At 35.1% G+C, this 23926-nt stretch overlaps 2 protein-coding genes across 12 annotated transcripts in view; one reads left to right on the top strand and one right to left on the bottom strand.

Moving 5' to 3' along the window:
- LOC124423646 overlaps positions 1 to 19760 on the bottom strand; it is a 26936-nt gene extending 7176 nt beyond the window's left edge. For 3 of the 10 annotated variants that reach the window (XM_046961618.1, XM_046961617.1, XM_046961619.1), the window contains exons 1-10: positions 19630 to 19758; positions 17081 to 17712; positions 16004 to 16165; positions 15419 to 15923; positions 12201 to 15017; positions 8307 to 8886; positions 4651 to 4894; positions 4294 to 4514; positions 3951 to 4209; positions 2099 to 2425 (exon numbers count right to left, since the gene is read on the bottom strand). In XM_046961618.1, coding sequence (XP_046817574.1) covers positions 2099 to 2425; positions 3951 to 4209; positions 4294 to 4514; positions 4651 to 4894; positions 8307 to 8886; positions 12201 to 15017; positions 15419 to 15923; positions 16004 to 16165; positions 17081 to 17297 — 5332 coding nt within the window. In that variant the 5' untranslated portion in view covers positions 17298 to 17712; positions 19630 to 19758. Of the gene's footprint in view, positions 1 to 2098; positions 2426 to 3950; positions 4210 to 4293; positions 4515 to 4650; positions 4895 to 8306; positions 8887 to 12200; positions 15018 to 15418; positions 15924 to 16003; positions 16166 to 17080; positions 17713 to 19384 lie in introns of all 10 variants that reach the window. The other 7 variants (XM_046961610.1, XM_046961614.1, XM_046961615.1 and 4 more) reach the window with 5 other exon arrangements.
- On the top strand, positions 16068 to 23926 carry LOC124423655 (ankyrin repeat domain-containing protein 29). Of its 2 annotated transcripts, none has more exons than XM_046961634.1 (9): positions 16068 to 16199; positions 20822 to 20976; positions 21117 to 21227; positions 21302 to 21400; positions 21486 to 21584; positions 21646 to 21744; positions 21824 to 22021; positions 22110 to 22205; positions 22652 to 23926. In XM_046961634.1, exons 2-9 carry the CDS (start codon positions 20965 to 20967, stop codon positions 22847 to 22849), a joined length of 912 nt encoding a protein of 303 aa, XP_046817590.1. In that variant the 5' UTR covers positions 16068 to 16199; positions 20822 to 20964; the 3' UTR covers positions 22850 to 23926. The 2 variants fall into 2 exon arrangements, with proteins under 2 accessions (XP_046817590.1, XP_046817589.1); XM_046961633.1 differs by lacking the exon at positions 16068 to 16199 and adding an exon at positions 19148 to 19241.

Here is a 23926-nt window from a genome sequence, read left to right as displayed (position 1 = left end):
AATATATTGTCATGGCTTTTTAAAAGATCTTTCTTTTACGATGACTGAGCAATAAATGATTATACATAGAAATGAAGAATAATAATTATTTAATTATATCCCTTTCGCGACATTATTTTAAAGATATGTATATATTTTACAAAGGGACGTAAAGGGATCTTTAAGCACCCGTCGTTTATAGCGTTAATAAAAAGTAAGAATGAACGATGAAAGGATGATATATAAACTGACTGTACTAGATGATCTCATAATGTAAAAGATCTCGTCGATCTATTTCACGAAATTTATCTTAGACCGTAAATGAAAGCACTGCGTGAATGCACCATCAATAGTCTGTCTATAGTAATTGTACTAATCAGATATACACACGCATATATAATATATAATATATATATTATATATATATAATATATATATATATACATACTATTACTATAAACTCTTCTAAAGCAAAATACTAATATTATTGATAGAAATAGTTTGTTGTTCGTTTCAGTTTGTGAAAAAATGTCGTTAGTTGGCGATATGTCATGGATCGTTCCATAATTAATATATACGGTAATACTATGTCTAATATAACGAAAATAGCATATATGTAATAAAGTTAATCTAATTTAATGAAAAACTATTTATGTACATACTCGGAAAAGCATTGATGCTTTCGCACACATTTGTAGGCATGCACATTACTTTCAACGCTTATGACAATGATAATAATAATAATAATAATAATAATAATAATAATAATAATAATAATAATAATGATGATGATGATGATGATGATGATGATGATGATGATAATAATAATAATAATAATAATAATAATAATAATAATAATAGTAGTAATAATAAGAAGAATAACAATAATACTAAGAATAATAACTAGATAAAAAATTATTCTTCGCGCACTATAGTATATATGTATATTGATTTTTTTCATAGGCACGTATGATAATATTTTGTATATACGTTTAAACAGAAAAATAGAATTACTTTTATTCTTTTAATAGCCTTTTATCTTCCAAATGATATTAATTATTTCTAACAACTATTCTTCTAATAACTATACGACGATTCTAATGTCTTTTCGAACAGAATCGTCGAAGAAATAAATGATCAATGTTGCTAAAGCAAAAACAATTATAATCGCTATACAAAGAGTTTGGTGTTTATATATAAATGAAAGCAAAAGAGGCACATCCAGGTACGTAGTTCACACGCAAAACGTGTGCATGATCGCGCGTTTACTGGACATAGGATATACCGGGACTTAATTTAGCGATTTACATCGAATGTAAACTTATGAGTGATATCACCGAAAATAAATTTGCAACTCGATTCCGATCATAGAGTTCAAATTGAAAACAAAAAAAAAAAAAATTTAATTTATCGTTAAAGCGTCTAAAAAATTGCGCTATGATTGAGACATTTTTATTATCAATCTCTACTATCGGACGACGTTACTAAATAAGAGCAAAAAAAAAATAATAATAATAAAATAAATAAATAATAAAAAAGAAAAAAAAAACAATAGTTAACTCCATTGTACATAAAACAAAAAAAAAAAAAAAGGATATCTACACCCGATGTCCGCGGTTTCTCCGATGTCGAAATCATCGTCAAGTCACTAATATTGGCAGCCTTATTATGTTGTAGGCATTATTAAAAATGTACGAAATGCGAAGATCGAACGATTTCTTGATGTATAGGCGCGTGTGTTATATGTGTACGTGTACGTGTGTATATATTATACATACAGGAATTGTCGCGTTCAAAATTAGAAAATATTTTAAGGCTCTACGAATGAGAGAGAAAGAGAGAAAAAGAAAAAAAAGAGAGAGAGAAAGAGAGAGAGAGAGAGAGAGAGAGAGAGAGAGAGAAACGGAAGTCGATTGCCTAAAAAATAAATTCGATACGAACGAAGAGAGAAGAGCTACGAAGTTGGCATTTCTAAATTCTGGAGTCCAAATATATCGCGATTAATAATAATCCAAGATGCTTTAATCTTTCCATTTTGCTTTTTTTGCGGCTTTGGCGATATTTTTTCTGTTCTTTTTTGTTTTGTTTTTTGTTTTCCGCTAGGCGAGCAACAACTCACCACGGTGATGGCGTTGCTGTTGCTGCTGATGTTGCCGTTGCTGATATATCTGAGGATGATTATAATTGGCGGAGGACGACGACGGCGACAGGCAAAGACTGCCGCGGACACTTCCGTGCATTTGTGGTTGTGCATCATCGAGTGGCGGCGTCACGTCTAGATAAAGACCGGAAGTCGCGGAGTCCATGCAACTGCACGATTCTGTACCGGTAGCGTTGCACCCGACGCAACACTCGGTATCTGTAGCCAGGCTCATCGGAGTTTCCGGCGAATCCACGGGTCTCGTACCAACGAACGAGCTTTCCATCCAGCAGAGCCTCGCGCTTCCTTCGATGAAATAGATCACGCTCTTTTAGGAACATCGTACACACAATTTTGCAACTTTTAATCGCGACTTTTTTTTCTCGGTCGCTATATTTTCTCCCCATTCACAATGGGGTTCTCACGTGTACTCATTTCAATCGGTGAAAGAACTCACGTGACCTTTGACATGTGTTAATTAGGTGAATATCGGCGCACGTTAGTAGTACACGTTTGGAGAAATAAAGAAAGAAAGGAGAGAATGTATTGTAGAAAAAGATCGATGAAGGACCGTCCTTTATCGCATTTCACAAATATAATCCTCGATATTGATTTCTTAATCTTAACGTTAGTAGAGGACAAAATCGTGATAGAGTAACGAACGAACTATAGGAAACATAAACGTAAGTTAAAATCATTTTGCGGAGTACAAGTGAAATTAATCATTAGAATCCGATCGATGTTTCCTTTGAAGAAATATTAGTACTTGGAAAATCTAATACAGTAAGAAAGTATTCCTCAACTCTTCATCGTTTTTGCCATGAATTTTTAAACTTTGTTTGTCTATGAATTTATCACTTTTTATTATTCAACATTTATCAAAGTTCATTTCACTGCGAACGTAATCCTTCCGCCGGGGAATTATATAATATGTACATAGGCGTCATTCTTTTTTAATTATATGAAGAAGCAGCATTTCTTCGCGGTTGTATCGATGTATAATAGTGCTTTTAAAACACTGACCCATATTGTTTTCTCTTCAATAAAAAATTAAGGTGACGAAAATCCGCGCAGCTCTGTTCCGTTTTTGAAGTGGCGTCTTCGTACAGAACGTATATTTAAGGAGGTTTGGGGTCATTTAAATTTGCTCACCTATTTTGAATTTTGCATAAATAATCTTGGCGTCGTCGCAAAAAAAGCGGTGCCCGACAGACGTTAAATACGTCGAGCGAGATGATAATAGATTGGTTTCTTTCTGTTTTTTCTTTTCTTTTTTTCCTTTGCGAATAAAAATCTAAAGAAACTATAGTATCGCTGGAAAATAATTTTTACCGACAAATGACAAAAGTAAAGAGCGATAAGTGGCTTATACGCATTCTACAAATTGTTATGAAATAGCTATACGGAGAGACAAAGTAAAATGATCTTCGTTAAACGATAAACCGAACGACAATAGACAAAAAGCTTCCGTTTACTAAACAAATAAAAATAAGTGGTTAGAATAGAAAAGACGAAGACGACAAAGTGTGTGCAAATGTAAAGATGCATGGACGTATGAGAGAAAAAAGATAAAGGACGACAGTGATAAGATAAAGAAAAAACTTAGAGACGACGTACTCCTCAGAAAAATAGAGAGAGAGGAAGAGAGAGAGAGAGAGAGAGAGAGAGAGAGAGAGAGGCGGGAGAGAGAAAGATAGAATAAAAAATATGTATATGTAATATTCAATGCAAAAAAGACGGAAGAATAAAGATTTACCTGTGTTTTGCAGAACAAAAATGGTGATAGTGCGTTCGTGGTAACGAGGTGTTTTTGGCGGGGTTTAGTGCTCACCTCTGGGACTGGTGGACCTTACTTCACCCCTATCTTCCCAGTCTTCTGGTCGAGGCAAGGGAGAGAGTCTTTCGTTTCCGTCGACCTCTTGGCCGCTTTGTACATAATGTACAATGGCTGAAGTCACCTCCTTTATAGAATTTCTCACTTCCAGTTGTTGATTCGTCGTCTGTTGTTGATGTTGCGGTTGTTGCGACTGCTGCTGTTGCTGCTGGTGCTGATGTTGATTCTGATGCTGCTGCTGTTGTTGTTGTTGCTGCTGTAAGGTGAATGGAAATTCTTCATTCACGGACACATTATTGCTCATTCGCTCGTTAACCTTACGAATGAATTATAGACTAACCTTATTTGGTGATTGGAGCTGAGAAAGTATACCCTGAGCGAGACGTTCCGCTGGTGTACGTGGGTTGCTTAGTCGTTCCTGCGACCGCCAACCCAAATAAGGTTGCCGATGATAGAACGATAATTTTGCTGAACTCGCCGGTGAACTTCCAGCACTGTTTAACAAACTGGTACTCCATCTTGAGAATACAGGAGGCGTAGGACTAGGACTTAATAGAGCGCCTAAAAATAAGAATAAAATATTTTAATTAATCTCTTTTATTCTCGTAACCTTTACTCCTGAAACTTACGTATACACATCATATATGCAAAAAATAAAAAATAATAAAAAATATATATATATATATTGTAATTTTACCTGTGGTTGGTTGCCTATTCGAGGAGGATGAAAGAGATGACAGCGAGGTAGTTTTCGAGCCGAGCGCACGCCAACCTCCATGCTGAGATGCATCGGAGTGTCTCTTTAATCGGAAACCATCGCGAGCCGTGGGAGAATTTTTGTACCAGTCCGGAACGTTTAGTCGTTGTAAAGACCTTTGTACCCTTAATTCGTGCTCACTTGGCACACGTTCACCGACCTTCTGCAGTTCGTTTTCTGGCGGCTGCAATAATACACATACACGTATAAACATATATATAAATATATAAAAAAAAAAAAAAAAAAAAGAAGAAGAAAAAATAACCATTCAGAATCGTTAACGGTGTCGTTTCTATTTATCATTCTCTATTCTAAATTTGTATTAACTTTAAGAGTTCTCTTTAGGAAGAGTTTATTAAAACATCGATATTAATTCTTCTTACCATATTCATAAAATATTTTTCGAATCTTATTATCATTATATATATATTATAACCATTTTTTTTTTAACTTTGCGATTTTAACTACAGTAATTTAGATGACACTTCCTTCGACCGTGATCGTTCAAATGTTCAAAACAATCGAAGATACATGCCTGAAGTCTTTCGAGTGAATCTTGAAAAAGCTAACGGTCGATGTTTGTAATTATTATCTGAAAAGCTTATACGTGTGTGTGTGTGTGTGTGTAGGTAACTGATAAAATGTAACAATAGATCTCGATACATTCACAATAGCGCTTCTTAAGGAGAGATGGAATTGAGTAGCACTGAAAGTTTCTTTCTATGTATGTGTGTGTGGCGTCTATATATATATATATCTATTCACATTTAGCGTCCACACACACACACACACACACATATATCTATACGTATATATATATTAAAATACCGTGACATGAATTCCTATACGAATGAAGCCTAACGTCATTGTACGGACAGGAAGAACGTTACGCAATGAGGTCCCTTCAAACGCAATGTGTGTATGATCGTAAGCATGGCACGCGATTAAGTATTTCACGTGTGAGCAGTCAGTAAGCTAGCTCTCTTTCTCCGCCTCTTCATATACCATTTGCATAGATGCGTGGTATGTTAGTACTTAGATGCAGGTGTGGGTCTTCGAATCGATTTGCCAGAGATACGAAGAATCTACACGCGACACAATTTCGTTGGTAAGAGGGAGAAGACAAACGGGCGCTGGCGCAGATCATCGTCGTCGTCGTCGTCGTTGCTTTCAAATATAAACCGGAAGTCCTCCGCGTTTTTTTTTTTTTTTTTTTATTGCGATAAAAACATTTATTTAGAATGATCGTAAATAAATATTCGTTTATAAATGGATTATTACGGGAGTAAAGTAAATTTCCATTTAGGTTTATGGTCATATTTTAGAATGTTAATAAATTCGATAGTACTCGTTTAATTTTCACGACGCAAACAGCATTTAATTCAATTAAAATCTAAATGTATAGGGTAATATATTTAAATGAAATAATAATTAAAAGAAAGTTTAACGAAGGTTAAGAACAATTTTATATCTTTATTTTAACAGACGTATATAGTATTTATATCAAGGAGTTAAGAAAAGTAAATATATATGTATTTTAATAAAAATTCAATAAAGTGTAAAATGAAGTAATATGTTCTAATGTTATAATTGGGAGGGTTAAATAAAGAAATATAAAAATAAAAAAAAAAAATAAAAATAAAAAAAAGAATAAAAAAGAAGAAGAATAAAAAAAGGAACATCAACGATAGAATTAATTCTTTTTTAAATCGTAACGCAATTGATCAATTCCGAGAGTAAATGTTACGTTGTGCTGCTCTAAAAGGACAATCTAAAACAGTCTCGTTGAAAAAGAAAAAAAGAAAAAAAGAAAAAAAAAAAAAAGGTAAAAATCGAAGCGACGTGTGGAAACTTTTCAAAGCAGAAGGCAGATTCTGCTTTGGAAGGTGTTATGCGCACTTCGTAAAAGAACGCTATTGATCTCATCATGATATCCGATGACGGTACTGTAGACGAGCCACCGCATACTTTAGAATCTATGGATATCGAGTTCTATAATTTTATTCTACCTTTAGTTCGGGTTCTTAGTAGCAAGACAACGACGATATCGGTAATCGGTAAACTTCGAACGATTTTCTAGGTGTTCTAGATTTTCCAGATAGTTGCAGATAAGATTTCTAAATATATCTACACAATGATGGAACCTATTTTTGTCAAAGGCGACAAGCATTGTCTGACCGGTCGATTTGGAACAATTGCTTTTCATACGGAGAAATCTATGAAACATTTAGAGTATCACGTAACAATGGCGTTAAAGAAGGACTTGTTGATCATGATGTGCTTGATTCCTTTATGGGGGGGGGGGAGAGGGAGGGGTAGGAGGGGGAGGGGAGGATGAGCATATCAAAGTAATTAAGAGGGTATGAGGAGGATTTTTCATCACGCCAGACGTCGATCATTATCATGCTAATGGAAAGTAGGACGAGAATAGTTTCTATAAAGTATAAAGGTACGTCATCTTAGGATCCGTAGTAAGGCTGAAAATGGTTTGGAATGCGTAAGGAGAATAGGTAAACGGAGATTTCGATGAGACCACCAAATATTTGGACGATATTGTACGAGGCCATCTCTTATCCTTGATTAACCTAATTTAATATACCACGATGATCGATCAAGATTCAATATTACTATGGAATTCTTTGAAACTGAATGAATTGCATCGGAGAATAAATAGAAAACTTATTGGATATGCTACATAAGTGACAGATATGTCGAGATAAAGACAAATGGAGATTCAAATGTGACCTTGAAAATTCATTAATACGTTAAGAGAGACGTATCGTGAATATAAACTGTATCGAGATATACCATAGTGTTAACGATCGATGAAATGGTGTTAATTGAAGGAATGCTAATTTACCATTTGGTGTTGGGTAATGGTGAGCACACAAAGTCGTGTAAAATACTGCATTGAGAATGAAATAGCACCCTCATGTATATGATATATATACCACGGAGATCTTTATGCGACTTCCACTTTTATCGTACTTATCACAAAGAGTACGTTATAAAGGGAGCACCGAGTAACGCGAGGATGCTCACGATAAAAAGGGATGAAAAAAAAAAAAAAAAAAAAAATGATCTCAAAATATTTAATATAATAAGCGTTCGCGAACGAAGACGGATCGAAACGTCGTAAAGGCGATAAAATAAGTAACTTAACTTATAACATTACTATATCTCGAGATAAAGAATCGTGAAACAATTCGTAACAAGTGCTTGAGATTAAAGTCGAAAATGATAATAAGTTACTTTCTAATCGTCATCGATATATTTATCTCTTTTACATCTCAAAGCAAACATCTGTTTAGACTTAACGAGCGAAACGTTAATCGTTAGAAGCTGAGAATTAACGATGTAAAATTAGAAAGGAAGAAAGAGAAGAAAAGAAAAGAAGAGAAAAAAAAAATAAGGAGAACGATCGTGGGAAAAGAAAGATTTCAAATAAATAAAGATTATTTGAAGATGACATAAAAATAGAAGTTTAGAAGCCTCTCCCTTTTTTCTTTAATTAAGAAAGAACAACGTATATAAGTTGGCAGACATAGTAAAGGAGAGAAAGATAGATAGATAGGTAGAAAACAAAATTATCTTACCTTAACAAAGTGAAGGTTCTCCTTGTCAAGGAGAAACTCCATGGATTTGTGCGGGCGTTGATCGATGCTAGACGCGGTTCCGTCGTTTCGCTGGTTTCTGTGGCAAGAGCCAACGGGCAACTGAGGTACACGTAGGGCGTTCTCTAGGCTCGTACCTTGGGGTACGACGCTTGAGGTGTGGTTCAGGTCTAACAGACTTCTAGTCTTTTTGTTGGTGTTACCGGCGTTGTTACAGCCTGAAGAGTCAACGACGTTCGTCGTTAGAACGACCTCGTCATCGAGGTCGGTCTCGAGAAGCCCGACCGGACGCTGCTCTTGCTGAGCGGCCTGCATCGCGCGGGCCTTCGCCATTTCGATGGCAGCCGGATTTCCAAGGTCCGTCACGGCGCGTCGGCGCGACACCGCTGACGATGATAACGACGACGACGACGACGACGACGGTGCCGACGTCGTCGACGACGATGATGCCGCCGCACCCGAGATTCTACAGCCCGATGATACTAGACGGGGTGGTTGTGGCGGTAGGGGTGGCTTGCTGCTGCATACTGGCGCCCTCCTACCGGAACTGAAACAACCCTCTCTGACTCTTACATCATACATTCCCAAAAAAGCATCTACTATTACTAAGAAAGTCAACTTAACTTCCTCCTTTCTTTCTTTTCGACTACGAACTATAGGATGTATTAATGATCAAGATTTAGATATAACCCTAAGCAGGATAAGAATATTGTTATAATAGGTCTTCCTGATTTAACAATGCTAAATAATGTTTTTAATCATTTTCATTATTTTAAAAACTTTCTATGTATACATAAGGTGTCTCGTGTTAATAAATTCATACAAAAGTCATCGATATTATTAATAATATCAAAGAATAATATATATTAATATATCAATAAGAGAAAGCATATTTATTGATTAAATTAAAGTAAAAGAAATTCTATCGATATTTAATGAATTAATGATCGACTTTTAATTCATTTATAGATCAAGGTTTACAATAATTTAGTAAAACTTTTCATAAAAATTTCGTTTAACAAATTTATAAATTATTATTCTTTTTAGTTCACGGTCATTAAACTTTTCTTTCCTTAATTTTTCCGTCTTTTTCAGAGACACCGTATGCATGACAACGGAGTATCGGGAGAACATCTGAGATTGGTCAACACAGTTCTGATTCTTTTAGGGGTGTGTTTGCGAGCTTTTCCGATTTGTAACGTCACGGGAATGATTTTTTTTTTTTGGTCAAGTTCTGATAATCATCGCTTTTCCGTCGTTTAAGATTCTAATTTATTATTGAGACGAAAGAAGAAGAAGAAATTCTTATCCAGTAAGAATATTATTATATACTACTACTACTTATCATTAGAATCCGATTCATGAGAACGCGTATCGCTCACAATAGTCCCATTCACACGAAATTTCTTCTTAGCTGCCAAATAAGAATAAAATAGTAGCTATTTAGGGTTCGTACTCCGCGAAGAGCTCGGAACAGTGCATATGTCTGTCCTCAATGTTAAAGCATATGGTAATTCACTGTTCAAAAGATTAGTTATATCTAACGATAGAGTGTCTTGTATGCATCGAAGGAAGTTTCGTTATCTTCTTACCGTTTGAAAGATGATTTGTTAGAAAAGAAAAAAAAAATTTTTTTAAAAATACAGATAACGATTCTGATTTATTGCAAATCATAAATTTTCATTTATCTCTTCCTGTAAATGGCGATATTTTAAAATGTCGGCTTAAATCTCAACGATATATTCATGCAACTTTACAAGGAAATTAAACTATTCAAAGAAAGAACGTCGAGGCATTACACTATACCAGCACGATAATCTTTGACTTTCGAAAAGAAAGCATTCATCGTACGTTATATCTTTCTATTACGTTCTATCGCGTAAATATTAGTATTGATAAAAGGTTGTGTACATTTCCGAAGGAATTCGAAAGAACAAATATATTGCAAAAGAAAAATTTACCTTGTTACATTACATCCGAGTGTCATTGGATTTGTAATGACTTCGAACTTCGATTAAAAAATTGTAATTCACATGTAATTGTTGTTCATCATAACAATTAATCATTCCAATCGATTTTATAAATAAAATAATTTTACTAATAAGTTATTAAGATTTACAAATAATTTCTCATCGTTTATAAACCTAGAATATAATGATATGAGTCAGGAACTTGATAATCATGTACTATATGATATAAAGAATGGCACCTACGCGACGTCGCGTGTCAATGACACAAAATAGCGTATGCCTAAACGTGAAAGTGGTACGTGTACGTTCTAACTAACGGATGTAATCGAGGAAATCGTGAATTAAGTATGTATGATGAGTATCTCAACCCTTCGTTGGCAAGCTTCGTAACGGAACACCAATTCTATCGTCGAGAACGACATAACTGTTCCTTTTTAGTAAGCAAAGTTCAATTAGCAACGCAGGATCAATATAACGTATTATAATCAATAAAAAAAAAAAAAAAAAAAAAAAAAAACTAAATATAAAATAAACAAAAAAAAATGATCTTTTATATGTTCGATAAAACTGCAAACTGAAGTATATATAATTCCTTTATATTAATTTACTTCGTAATTCACTAAAACCGGTAAAAATTATTCTGGCAATAACCACTTCTCTCATGTCTCATCATATACGCGAATGTATAATGCGTTACGTAATCGTTATTTCTGATGCTTACTAGAACATGGAATTTAAACATGGTCGGACTTCGTAAGTACAATGCGCCGTGCATCGTATCTAAACGTTATAACTGCGTTTACTTATCACGTTTCCAAAGAGAAAAAGAGAAAGAAATAAAGACAGAGAAAGAGAGAGAGAGAGAGAGAGAGAGAGAGAGAGAGAGAGAGAAAACAATCGGACGAAGCTTATGCGATCTCACGAAGCAGAGTAACACTTAAAAACAAGGCGTCATTAAAGCTCAAAAGGAGAGAATTGTTTGTTGAATGGAGATACGAAACGTGGGAATGTTCTATGTTATACTTTAAACTCGGTTCACTTTCCGGAATGCGGAAATAAATGAGAAATTATAAAAAGTTTCGTTTATACTGATCTTTATCGAAAGAATCAAGGTTTATTCACTGCAAACTCATGTCACGAATTCTTCTTCGGAGCTAGCCAAACAGTAACTATTCATTCTAAGAATTTTTTCCTCGAACACAAGCTAGAGAAAAAGGTAGTACGTGATATATTCCAAGTTAGAATCCAATAAAGTAAAATAGAATTATCCAGGATAGGTTGGTGTATACTCGTTACGTTGTCTGTTAACTGTCCAACGCTCGTCTAGAGAGCTATTACATATCAAAAACTGTCGAGATAGCAGTATTTTTCGCATAACAATAAGTCAGCTTACCAAGAAGAAACGATTATTCATAAAGTTTTATCAAATATTTGAAAATAATTCAAATTTGAGATTGACGCATATCCTAACGATAGGAAAGAATTTGGCGAAGATCCAAAAGAAAAATATATGTCAAACAAGAGATCATCGGTAAAAGCGTCAGCGTAACTTCGATAGAATCTAATGTAAACAAACACGCGTTAAAGGCGCGTACAAGTCAGACCGAGAGCATAAGATACGCCTTGTGTTTCGTAATGATGGAAACGAAAGGGCGTTCTTGCGAAACGTATTATTTATACATATATCTATGTAATTAAATCTCTCGCAGTATAGACAGTATCTATATAAAACTAGTTTGCCCTACTTAAATGAAAATGATAAGAAAACGACGATTTATAATATTCGGGTCATTCGTAACTTGATCCTCTCTTCCATTGCGACGCAAAAATACGTCCGATACAAAAATAGCACAGTTATCCGCGCGTTCGACTCCAATAGGAGCCGATGGAAAACAACGTGACTCACCTAACACTGGAGGCACTCCTTTGAAGATCAACGTTGTTTCTCCCGGTATCGTCAGATCTACTTTCGAGTGCAACGACCTCGTCCTTCGATCTCTCTTCGTCCGGCGGATGCAAGGGTATAATGATATAATCCGGTTCCTTCTTCGTTCTTTCCTGATAAAACTCATTGCGATTTGAGTGTTGTCCGATACGGGAATCGCATTTGTTTTGTATCTCCGAACGAGGTACCTTCGATCTACCACTGAACCTTAACTTGGAAAATCTCTGTAAGAAACAACCGATACCACCCTTCTTTCTTTCTTCATTTTTCAATACCGTCGGTTGTTTTGCATTGATGGTCGCTGATCTTTCAACCGCAGTATTTTTCCAAAATTTAGAATCATTCTTTGAGATCGATTCCATGGTCTTGCTAGTTGATGTAAGATCGTCAACTTTCGCCGGTAAAGTCATACTTTCCGTTGTCTTCGTTATCGCCGCTGTTGTAATTTTCGACTTCGTCGTTTCCTCCGGTTGTCCGTCACGATCACCGCGATGATTCGTATCAACTGGCAAAGCTACAGCCATCGTCGACTGACTCCCACTACCTTGACTAACTTTCAGACTGTCGGTTTTATTGCCGTTTGGTGGGGAAGTACGATCACCATGAAGAGTTTGTCCCCACGCCTGCTCTACCACCACTTCCGACTCCTTTTTCTTATTATGCCCCTCCATCGTCGCATCTACCTTCTCCGCAATGTCTACCATCTTCTTAGTGTTCCTACCGGAAACCTCGCTTTCAACTTGCTTCTCTTTCTTGCTGTCTTCTTCGTCTACTCCGCTATCCGACAAGTTCTCGTCTTTTTTCTCTCTCTCCTCCGACAATAAATCCTTTTTCTCTTTCGAACGTGCAGATAAATTGTTCTTTTCTGGATAAAATTCGCCTATGAACGATCTCTTTTTTTGTAATTTCACTTCCCCCGGGATTTCTCGCGAATCATCGTCGCACAAGGAAGCAATGCTTTGAAGTAACATCGTTTCCTCTAATAAATCATGAAAGGTCCTATCTTTATTTATTTGTTCACTATTAAGTTCTTCCTCTTCTAATGTGGTGTCCATTAGGTTAAGCTTTCCTATAGGTTTGCTCTCCAGGCAAGGATAATCTACCTCATCGTCTACGAAAACACGATTATTAACATTTTTTCCATGCACTGAAAAAAAAGCCGAGTTTTTTTTTATCTGACCAAAAAGTGATTCCTCGGTATGCTTCGAAACGTTTTCCGTGGATTTTGAATAGGAGCCGAGCGAGGGTGCAAAATCGGCACGAGAATCACCGCTCAGATTTAATGCGGAGCTACTGCCAGTACGAATCGATCTTGAGTCAGATACTTTGAGACGCGAGGATCGTCCTGAATTGGATTCCTCCAATTCATCACAGGCATCCATTCGTTGAAAGGCCCCTCTGTTAGCTTGAAAAGACTTAATGTAATCGTATTGCTGTGCCAATTCGTAACTAGCATTATTGATGACTCGTTTCTTCCTGCTAGCATTCCTAGGTGACCTCGTATTTTCATCATTGGATGGTATCGCACGTCTTCGAAAATTTCTCTCATCAACTTCAAATTGTTGCGCCAATTCGTAACTAGCATTTTTCTTTACCTTTTGAGACATTTGCTTATTGGAATATTGTCTACGAATGGCATCTACAATGTCATTGCCACCAACACCTTCCTCGACTTCTCGTTTAAGTCGTTTCACGGCCTCATCAACGACCGCATCTATATTGTTCTCCATAGCCATCGCTATATCCAATACATTGCTACGATCTTGAGTCTTCACGGTTGATGCGATCTGTTGTTGGTCCTCGTATTCATCGCTGTCAGCATCAATGTTCTCATCCTCGCCGTTTTGTAGATCCGTCGTTGATAGATCATTGTGCATCGCTCTAACGTCGATTCTTGCATTTTGAGCTGGCTGAGTCCTTACCGAACATGACCGCCGTTTCGTCGTTTCAATGTCGTTCTCTTTTTCATTAGATCCAAGCAGTTCGCCATCTTCGTGATTCAGCATATCCTCCAGACCACGTACGCTTTTGACTTCCGCCATTTTGTGATCTTTCATACTCATATCGTTGCACGATCGTTCATCCTCTTCCCTCGTAGATACGCCGCAAAGATCCAGATCGATGGGTACGCTGGTAACTTTAGTATAATTCTCGAATAAATTTGATGTAGATACAAACGACTTTGATCTCGAAGAAACTAGCTCCGCCAATATTTCTGGATCGTGAGCGTATTCGTTGACGATCGAAGGCAAACTGGGTGCGCTCTGAGATTTCTCCGTAAATCTAAAATTAAAACACTCCTCTTCGGTCCACCGTTGACGTTGATATTGCTGGTGCTGCCGCTGCTCGTGAAGATGCTCGTGACCGAAACGTTGCTGTTGCTGTTGCTGACGATGATGATGACGAGAATGACGAGCATCATGTTCGCTGTTCACCTTACTATGACCATGAGCCGTGCTACCGGTTATATTTAAACTTGTCTGCAACAGACGCGTGGAAGACGACGCTACTTTTTGGCCAGACTTCAGATCTAAGAACATATCCCTTCTTGACTCAACACCGATCTTTCGCAAATCTATAGTGTTTTTATAATCCAATGACGTCGCATAATTGCAACTCGAATCACCGAAAACATGCAATTGGTCCTCGAAGTATCCACATCCACGGCGACTCGGATTTAATAACCGATCATCTTCCTCGAATTCTTCGTCGTCACCATCGTCCTCGTATTCTTCTTCTTCTTCTTCCTCCTCTTCTTCTTCTTCGTACCAAAAGTTTCTGTTTCATGCGAAATGGAAATCTTATAGAGAGATTTCAAAAAATATAATATAAATAGAAAGATAAAAGCGATATGTTACTTTAAACAATTTTGTTAAATATGAAATATAGCTTGTATAACATTTTACTTCCGAACTTGATAATAATAGGTGTAAAGTCAAGGATGTTTCTTCATGGCCAGGATCGCATTTATCTCGGCCAACAAACATTTGTTATACCTAAAGCAATGTCTCGCGATTTAGATTGTTCTTGCCAAGAGAATGTATGTATATTCTATTTCGCACGAAACATGATGTTTCATCCAATTCACGTAATTTTATATACAATAGTATCTTTATTTTTATCTTAAAACTATAACGTTATATATTCATCTCTGAAAAAAAAAAGGAGCAAAATCTCACCTTGATCTTAATTCGTTTCTTTCGGACCTCGCGAAGTTTAACTTTCTCTTCGGATACGATGATACACGTTCATTGAATGATGTCACTTCTTCGAAATCCGTAGCTTTTTGACAGATATTTAAACTATCGAAGCTACGGTAGGGCCTTATTCGTGGAAAGTGATCGACAGAATTGGAAAATCCATTTTGTACTACTGCATCATTATCTTGCTCGAGACTATCCGGCGACGTGTTCCCCAAATGAGACACATTCGAGTGATAAGAATACTCGAGAGAATCGAAACTATAACTGGACGGTGATAAGGTAGCACAAGTTCTTTCCAGAGACTCGAACTGTAACAATGAACTGGATCTAGACGATCCAGAGGACCTTGAAGATCTTGGAGACGTTGGAAAATCATCAAAAGTCACATAAGGATCGCACTCGTCTGTGTTATTATTTCTTCGACATCTCTTCTTAGGTATTATGGAATTGAATTCGGCATCGTTATCGTTTATTCTTTCACCTAGAAAATAATGTTGAGTTATTATTATTATTATATAAATGGATGAGAAATGTTACCACAAAAGATCCATTTAAACATACCTGTAAGATTTTCTTTTCTCTCGATGTGAATAACACTTTCCGTTTCTGAATCAGAGCCCAACCAATAAGTCGTACCACTGTGATCAGAATCACTCTGCAAATCATCAGAGGTTTCTTCGAAAATGGTCTCTAAAAAATCGACCTGTTGCACTGGCACAGCATCTGCAATTACAAATGAATCCTTTATGTAGAACACGTAAGTATGTCGAATTTTTTACATAGTGTTAAATAAATGGAATAGAACTAAATCTATTGTAAATTTATGAGGTGTATAATGAAACAAACATTTATGATTCTTATCAAATTCAAACATTTTCCTTTATCACTCAAATAGAAATTTATGAAAGTTTTCGTAAAAAAAAAAAAAGAAAAAAAAAAAAGATCCGAACGATAATGACTTTTTGTATTAATCCTCGATCGATCATTAAATACCAGTTATTTGTACGATAAACTATTAATAGTTTTTACTCGCAGATCAATTCAATATCTAAAGACTATATCAGAAACAGAGTTTCAGGAGGTGCTTATCGATCGATCGATCGATCGATCGAAATGAACTCGTATGCCGAACGTCGAAGTAATTAATTTCAATGTTTTTACGTTAATCGCGATAATGACATGATATTTTGCTCTCGAAAAAAAAAAAAAAAAGAAAAAAAAAATAGAACCTAATCTATCGATCGATTGGAATATTCTTAGAAAATAAAGATCCTTCTACGAGCGATATAGTTGAAGTGATCAAAAGAAGCATTATAGATAGGTGAAGGATATAGATAGATGAAACGAAGAAAGAAGGGAAAGCGGTCTTGATCATGAAAGCAAGAAGGTTGTTCCGTGTTAAGTACTGAATAAAATGATATATGAGTATGAGAGAGATGGAAATAAAGAGCGAGAGAGAGAGAGAGAGGGAGAGGGAGGGAGGGAGGGAGGGAGAGAGAGAGAGAGAGAGAGAAAGAGAAGGAAGGGAGAAAATAGAAGTAAGTGGTATGAGAATGGATAAAAGAGGAAGTGTGAAAGAGAGATAGAACCAGATGTGTATATATGTGTGTGTATGTGTTTGTGTGTGTGTAAGCAAACCTTTAACACGTAGATCCTCATGTGTAGATTGAAAACGGGAATGATGTTGTAGCTGGAAACCATAGGCCGGAAGCCATGGATTCGGTCCGTTTACCAGATTCATGTCGATGGATCCATCGAGGGAGGACTTTTCCTGCTCGTCCTCCATTGTCTCCGTGCATGTTGCCAGCACAGACGCCGCAGGCGACGTTACCATTCCCAAATCGCTATCGCTCATCTCCTCTCTCTCTCTCTCCTTCTCTCAGGAGAGAGGTCAAAAAGAGGGACCAATATATTCGACCCTCCCTCCCTCCCCCTCCCCTTAAGCGCAGCCAATCATTAATCGCCTCGCTGAATCGTCTTTTGTTTTATACTCGTTTGAATATCATTCATATTCTACTATCTCTTTCTATCTCGTCTCTTCCACCCTTCAGAAAGCCTTCAGGCTCGTGGTACCGATGATTTAGCGCCATTTTTTTTTGTTCCCTTGGTTTGTTTCTTTTCCTTTTTTCTTTCTTTTTTTTTGTTTTTTTTTTTTTTTTATTTCTTTTATTTATTTTTTTTTTTTTAAGAATCTACGCTTAACCAAAATTTCGATCTCTTAGAAAAGCTCGTAGATTCGATGATCGAACACGACGTCCATGTTGGTGACGCTAAATCAATGAAAAACAAAAGAGTCTAGATTAGAAGACGTGTACGAGATTGATCTTTCGTTTTTGGATCGTTGAACCGGACGAAATCAGACGACGCGCCGAGAAACTCTCCTTAACTCGCTAAAGTACCGACGACTAATTCGATAAGAATCCATGTCTACGCCCCCAACATTAGGGCGAATTAAAGAAAGTGGGTACTTCGTGTAATACATAATTACGTGTACGATCATCCGAGAAGAACAGATCTCTCTCGAGTATCTCTCTTTTTCCGCTCGTTCTAGATTCTATTGAACTATTTCTTTCAGGAAAAAAAAAAGAAAAAAAAAAAAAAACCACGCAAACTCTAAGCTTTTCAAAATTTAAGAATTGCCTTAGGAATCGTGCGCACGCGCACACATGTGTACGTTAAGACGTATGAATATATTATGCAAAAATAAGTAGTTTTTTACATTTTGTGAGGTGAAAGTGTCGGTGCAAATATCTTCGACGGTGTTATGCAATTTTTTTTTGAATACAGGTATGTAATCTTTGATTTAATTGAAAAATAAAAAATTAAATTAAATTTTGATCTAATTAAAATAAATAATTTCAAGTTTTAAAACAGTATATATATATATATATATGTATACATATATATATATAAAAGAATAAAGTTCGATGTAAATGTTTATTTAATGGGAGTTATTTTTTTTTTATGCATTGTACTGCGAACATACGAAAGGAAATGAAAGGATTGGATTAAAGAGAACGATCGTTGGGAAAGGCATACGGTGATATATCCCCTCTGAGGAAGTTCACCCGTTAGCAGCTGTCAAAGGACATCGCAGCATCAACGATGCGTCAGACAGAAGAATGTTGGACGGAGATCGAGATGTAAGGAAAAAAAAGCGAGAGAAAGAGACAGAGAAAGAGACAGAGAGAAAGAGAGAGAGAGAGAGAGAGAGGGAGAAAGAGAGAGAGAGGTGAACGATCGTGTTGTAACGTACGCATGTAACTACAGACAAAAAAATACACGTACGCACGCATATACAAAGAAACACGTGATGCATATATATATATATATATACACATACCAGGTGTTACATCTTAATCGATCTATAGGAATACCATTGAGATTATTAATGACAAGCAATATAAAACAGTTAGACGATTTGATATTTCTAACTAATCTTTAATATCTAAATTGATTTTCTTTATTAATCGTTACATTAATATCTTCTATATCTTTTAACGAAATGAATAATAATATCAATGATATTTAAAATGAATAGATTGAAATGAGACACCCTGTATATACGTACGACATAACGTTCCTCCGATTAGAGGAGGATGAGAGGAGAAAGAAAAGAGAAGAGAAGAAAAGAAAGGAGAAAGGAGAGGGTAGAGCGCAATCATCAGAGTAGGAGCAGGAGATGGCGGAGAAAAGAGCGAGAAAAGGTGTATAGAGAAGAAAAAGGATATAAGGAGGTTAGAAACGCATGGAGAATTCCGAAGCGCGACGGTAATGCGCGGCAGAGTGTCGGATACCTGTAAGTAAGCGCGCACATTCCACAATCCCACGGTGTGCGCTCACTATCTCCCTCTCGTCCTTTTTACCTTTACCCTTTTACTAGCAGTCTGTCTTTCTAAATCACCTTTAATTTCTTACTTGTTAACTTATACGAAAACGTACCGTAGCGTGACGAGGGAACAAGGAACGTGGACATTGCGCTTCAATGCATTCGAGTTTTTCGTTTGTAAAAAGAGGAGGAGCCGAAGAAAAGACCTCTCCTCGTCTATAATCGACCGATCACTCGCGCGATTTTGTGAAGATGGCGAACGCTCGTGTTACGGTTCGCCACTTTGTCACCGGACGCACATTGATATCATTGTTTACCGATACTCTCGATATGTCGTTGGAATTTGATTACTAATTACCTGTCGCACGGTAAACCGATTAGCTTCAAGAATCCAATCGTATAACCGAGAGAAAAGTATCTTCGCACTGCGAGGTAAATACTAGAACGAAACTCGCCGCTTTCGCCCGCGGTGCCGCGTCTCCGGCCCCCACCCACGCGAACTACCGCCACGTGACACGTTCGGGCCAGCCAATCGCACGAGTCCGGATCAGGCCCCTCTTGAAAGCCATCGTAAGATCATCTTCGTGTCGATTCGATGCTCCGATTTTCTTCGTTTCTCTTTCGTTTTCTTGTCACGTAAATCTTATTTTATGAAAAGATTGATCTTAACTTACGTTAAACGATTACAATTTTGATAAATTTAAAAATCTAAGTTTATTTATATTTATTCTTTTATAAAGAATAAATATAAATTCTTTTATAAAGAAGAAATGTATATACGTGTTTGAAATTATTTACTAAGATAGTTACGTTTTACTTAAAGTAATAAATTAATTAAAAGAAATGTGATAGAGAAAAGTGATTAAAGTGTTAATGGGTAATGTAATATTGTTATTCATCTGTAATTTCATGAACTCGTATGAATAACTGAAGTTTCATTTTACGCGCGCTTTATGCGACGAACTGGTACATACATGCAGAATAAATACGTATGTGGTGTGTATGCAACGCACGTATATAAAAACGAAGAATTGCATACACTGTTACACGAATTATTATTCCAAGTGGACAATCGAAGAAACGTTCTCTACAAGAATAAACAAAGAACATATTAATCGATACGAAGTTTTCTTAGTTTTTATTTTTTTTTTTTTTTAGTTGATTTGTATTAATTATTAAAAGTGTCATTACTGTTCTTGTATTAATTCGAATATATTTATTTCTTAACACGTGTTTTCACATTGTAAAATTACGATTGTAACGTACGATAATTTGCATAATTAATTAATTTTATAATTTTAATTATTGTTTCAAAGTTACAAGATTGATTTTAAATAAAGCGCCATTTTGAAAATGATTATATCAACCTGACAACACTGTATAAGTACAATCTACTTAGCTACTATGTCATTGCGACTAAATGGAGGTTTTGATTGTTGTATTGTAGTACTTTAAAAGTTAGTACAATTAATGATCGACGAATTAATAAATTTTTACGTAATAAAAAGTCACTGAAGGGATGTATAATACATCATATGTTACTTACAAAGATGATATGGGCGAAGTTGACACGTGGACACAGACGAAAGTATACTTGCTGCAGTACAATATAATTGTAACGAAGTAATTCAAGGATTTGACATATCACCGTTTGAAAATGTCATGTGAACGTGCAATAAATGCGTGACTCAACATGTCCATGAAAGTAAGTTTCTTATTCTATAAGATAAAAAAAATAATAATTCCATTTTGTAAATATAATAATGTATATATTAAGATTCTATGAAAGCTGTGTAATATAAGTATGTTATTTTTTTTTTTTTTTTTTTTTTTTTTTTTTTCTAGAAAGAATCACCTTGGGATGTAGAATTGCATCTTGCAGCTGCACATGGAGATGCAAAACGTCTGCATATTTTATTAGATTCTGGTAGAGTTCATGTTGATTGTAAAGACAAGGTTTGCATAATGTTCATTCATTTATAAAATTTTGATTAATATAATATAATAATAACAAACTTTAAACTTAAAAGGATGGAACGACTCCTTTGATACTTGCTGCTGCTGGAGGACATTTAGAAGCTGTCACCGAATTATTACAGCAAGGAGCAGATCCTAATGCTAAAAGACTGGTATTACATAATATATGAATTTATATGATTTTATAATTACATTAAATTAATTTAATTTCATTGTAGAATTACTTTTTCTTTTTAGACAGGGACCACAGCTCTCTTCTTTGCTGCCCAAGGTGGTTTTATGGATATTGCTAATTTGCTTTTAGAACATGAAGCACTTGTTGATTCTTGCAGTATGGTAAGTAAATGGCAAAAGTTGAAAATATCAATGATATTTATTATGTTTCTATAAATTGTAGGACGGAGGTACACCATTATTTGTTGCTTGCCAATATGGTCATTTAGATGTTGTCGAAGGTCTTCTTGATAAAGGTGCCAATCCAAATGCACATATGAAAGTAAGAATATTTATTACTGTGTAAAAATTATCTTATATTTTTTATTCAAATTTAAACAAATTTAAACTATTAATAAAAGGATGGAGCTAGTGCATTATTCATTGCTGCACAAAATGGTCATGTACGTATTTTGGAAGTTCTTTTGGAGCATAATACAAGAATAGATACTATAAGAACAGATGGCGCTACACCTTTGTGGATCGCAGCACAGATGGGTCATGATCACATCGTCCGACAACTTTTGAAAGCTGGAGCAAATGTTGATGCTACTAGACATGTAAATATTATAAATAACATAATATAAACATTACTTGTTTTTATAAATGTAATATAAATTCCTTAATAAATTATTATACTTTATATAGGATGGCGCAACGCCTCTATTTAAAGCGGCACATAAAGGTCATACTGCTGTTATTGGAGAATTACTCAAATACCGTCCATCACTTGGTATTCTTCCAGTAAGTTAAATAATTTTATATAATAAAATATTATATCAATGGATACATTAGATATAAATATAAAATATGAAAGCTATAAATTTGCTTATCTTATTTTGGTTGGAATGTATAAAAGTCATTGCTTTTGGATGTGGTATTAAATCAAACTTAATAGTCAAAAATACAATCAATGCTTTGCATTTACCTACTAAATCTTTTTCCTCTTCAGTTCCCCTCTATCATTAATATTAGACTCATGTCCTTCCAAGCAGTTATTATTTTATCAAATAACTAAGATTAAGTAGAATAATTTATCTTTATCCTTGCAGATAAAGGCTTATACATTTTTGTATTTTCAATATAAAAGATTTATGGTTATATAAAACTATGAATCCAAGCAAAAAGATTAACAACTTATAATATATACCATAGAACTTGAGAAAATAAGTATCTATGCATTATTCTAGAATGGTGAAAGTGCACTGCATGCTGCAGCTTTAGCAGGACACATGACAGTTGTAAGACAACTAGTGGGAGCAGGAGCCGATCCTTTACTTGTAAATCAAGAAGGTGTGACACCACTTCAATTAGCTGTTAGACATTCACAAACTCAAGTTGCCAATTATCTTAAAGATAAAATAAGGACACGAACTGCAGCATGTTAGATTCCTGTTATTTTTACTTTTAAAGAAGTATCATAATTTTTAAAGATAATTTTACAGTCTTTAAAAATACTATACAAACAAACATATGTGCATGTGTGCACATTAACATAAGGTAAAATATTCCTTATGTATTTTAACATTGATCAAGTGCAATTTTAATATCATATAAAAACGTAAATTTGCGTGATACTAACAAGATATTCAGTATATATAGTAAACATTCAGTGATTGTTCAGAAATTCCATTTTTATTCCTGTTAATGTCAGTAGCATAATATAATATAGCATAGTAATATAATTTGATGTTATTGTTAACGATTAATAAGTTACAACAAATTACTGCATATGCAGAAGATATATTTGATTTTCAAGAGCTGATATACATTTATTGTTGAAAGTTACATATTTATTTTTTATGTATACACTTTGTTATTTATATACAGTAATTGTTAAAGTAACTAAATTTATAAAGTTTCAGTGCTTATTAGCAGTCTGAGAAATGTAAGACTCCGATAGTATGTATACGCGTGGTAATGATTCTCGTGAGATTTAAGATCGTTAAGACTGACTGATTTGCCTTGAAACATATCACGTAGGGATGAAATCTATAAATTGATGAAATATATGGCTTTCCACCGGCGGGAAAGTAAATACTATCGTATTGTAATAATACTTACATAAAAATGTATTTATATTACAATGTCAATGAAAAGACAAAACCAAGCATAGATATCATAATGCCTTTCTAATATTCTTTTTAAACGTCATTTCATGATCATGTATATAACATAGATCATAGTATATAAATTCAAAATGAAGCAAATGAATTTATATATTTTTTTTTTAAATTAACATACTCAAAAGTTCAGTTAGTTTGAAACATCTGAATTATAATAAAAATAATTAATACGTATGCATTAATATTTAACAGTAGTGCTTGATAAAGTTCTGAATTATCATATCATGTTACCTGCACCACCTTGACTGTCTTCCCATTTCTTGAGATAGTTTAAAGATTATACACACATTGTTATTGTTAAATTATATATAATAAAATGCAATGAACGTCTCTATAACA

This window comes from Vespa crabro, chromosome 4 (genome assembly GCF_910589235.1).
Source record: "Vespa crabro chromosome 4, iyVesCrab1.2, whole genome shotgun sequence".
Taxonomy (NCBI): domain Eukaryota; kingdom Metazoa; phylum Arthropoda; class Insecta; order Hymenoptera; family Vespidae; genus Vespa; species Vespa crabro.
Note: the sequence above shows the minus strand (reverse complement) of the source record. Positions and strands in the feature narration are given on the sequence as shown.

What these genes read in the sequence shown, in the direction of transcription:
- LOC124423655 (XM_046961634.1), top strand. An exon ending in ATGTTGATTGTAAAGACAAG is followed by an intron (nt 21,228 to 21,301) that starts GTTTGCATAATG and finishes TAAACTTAAAAG; the next exon opens with GATGGAACGACTCCTTTGAT. An exon ending in TTGTTGATTCTTGCAGTATG is followed by an intron (nt 21,585 to 21,645) that starts GTAAGTAAATGG and finishes TATAAATTGTAG; the next exon opens with GACGGAGGTACACCATTATT.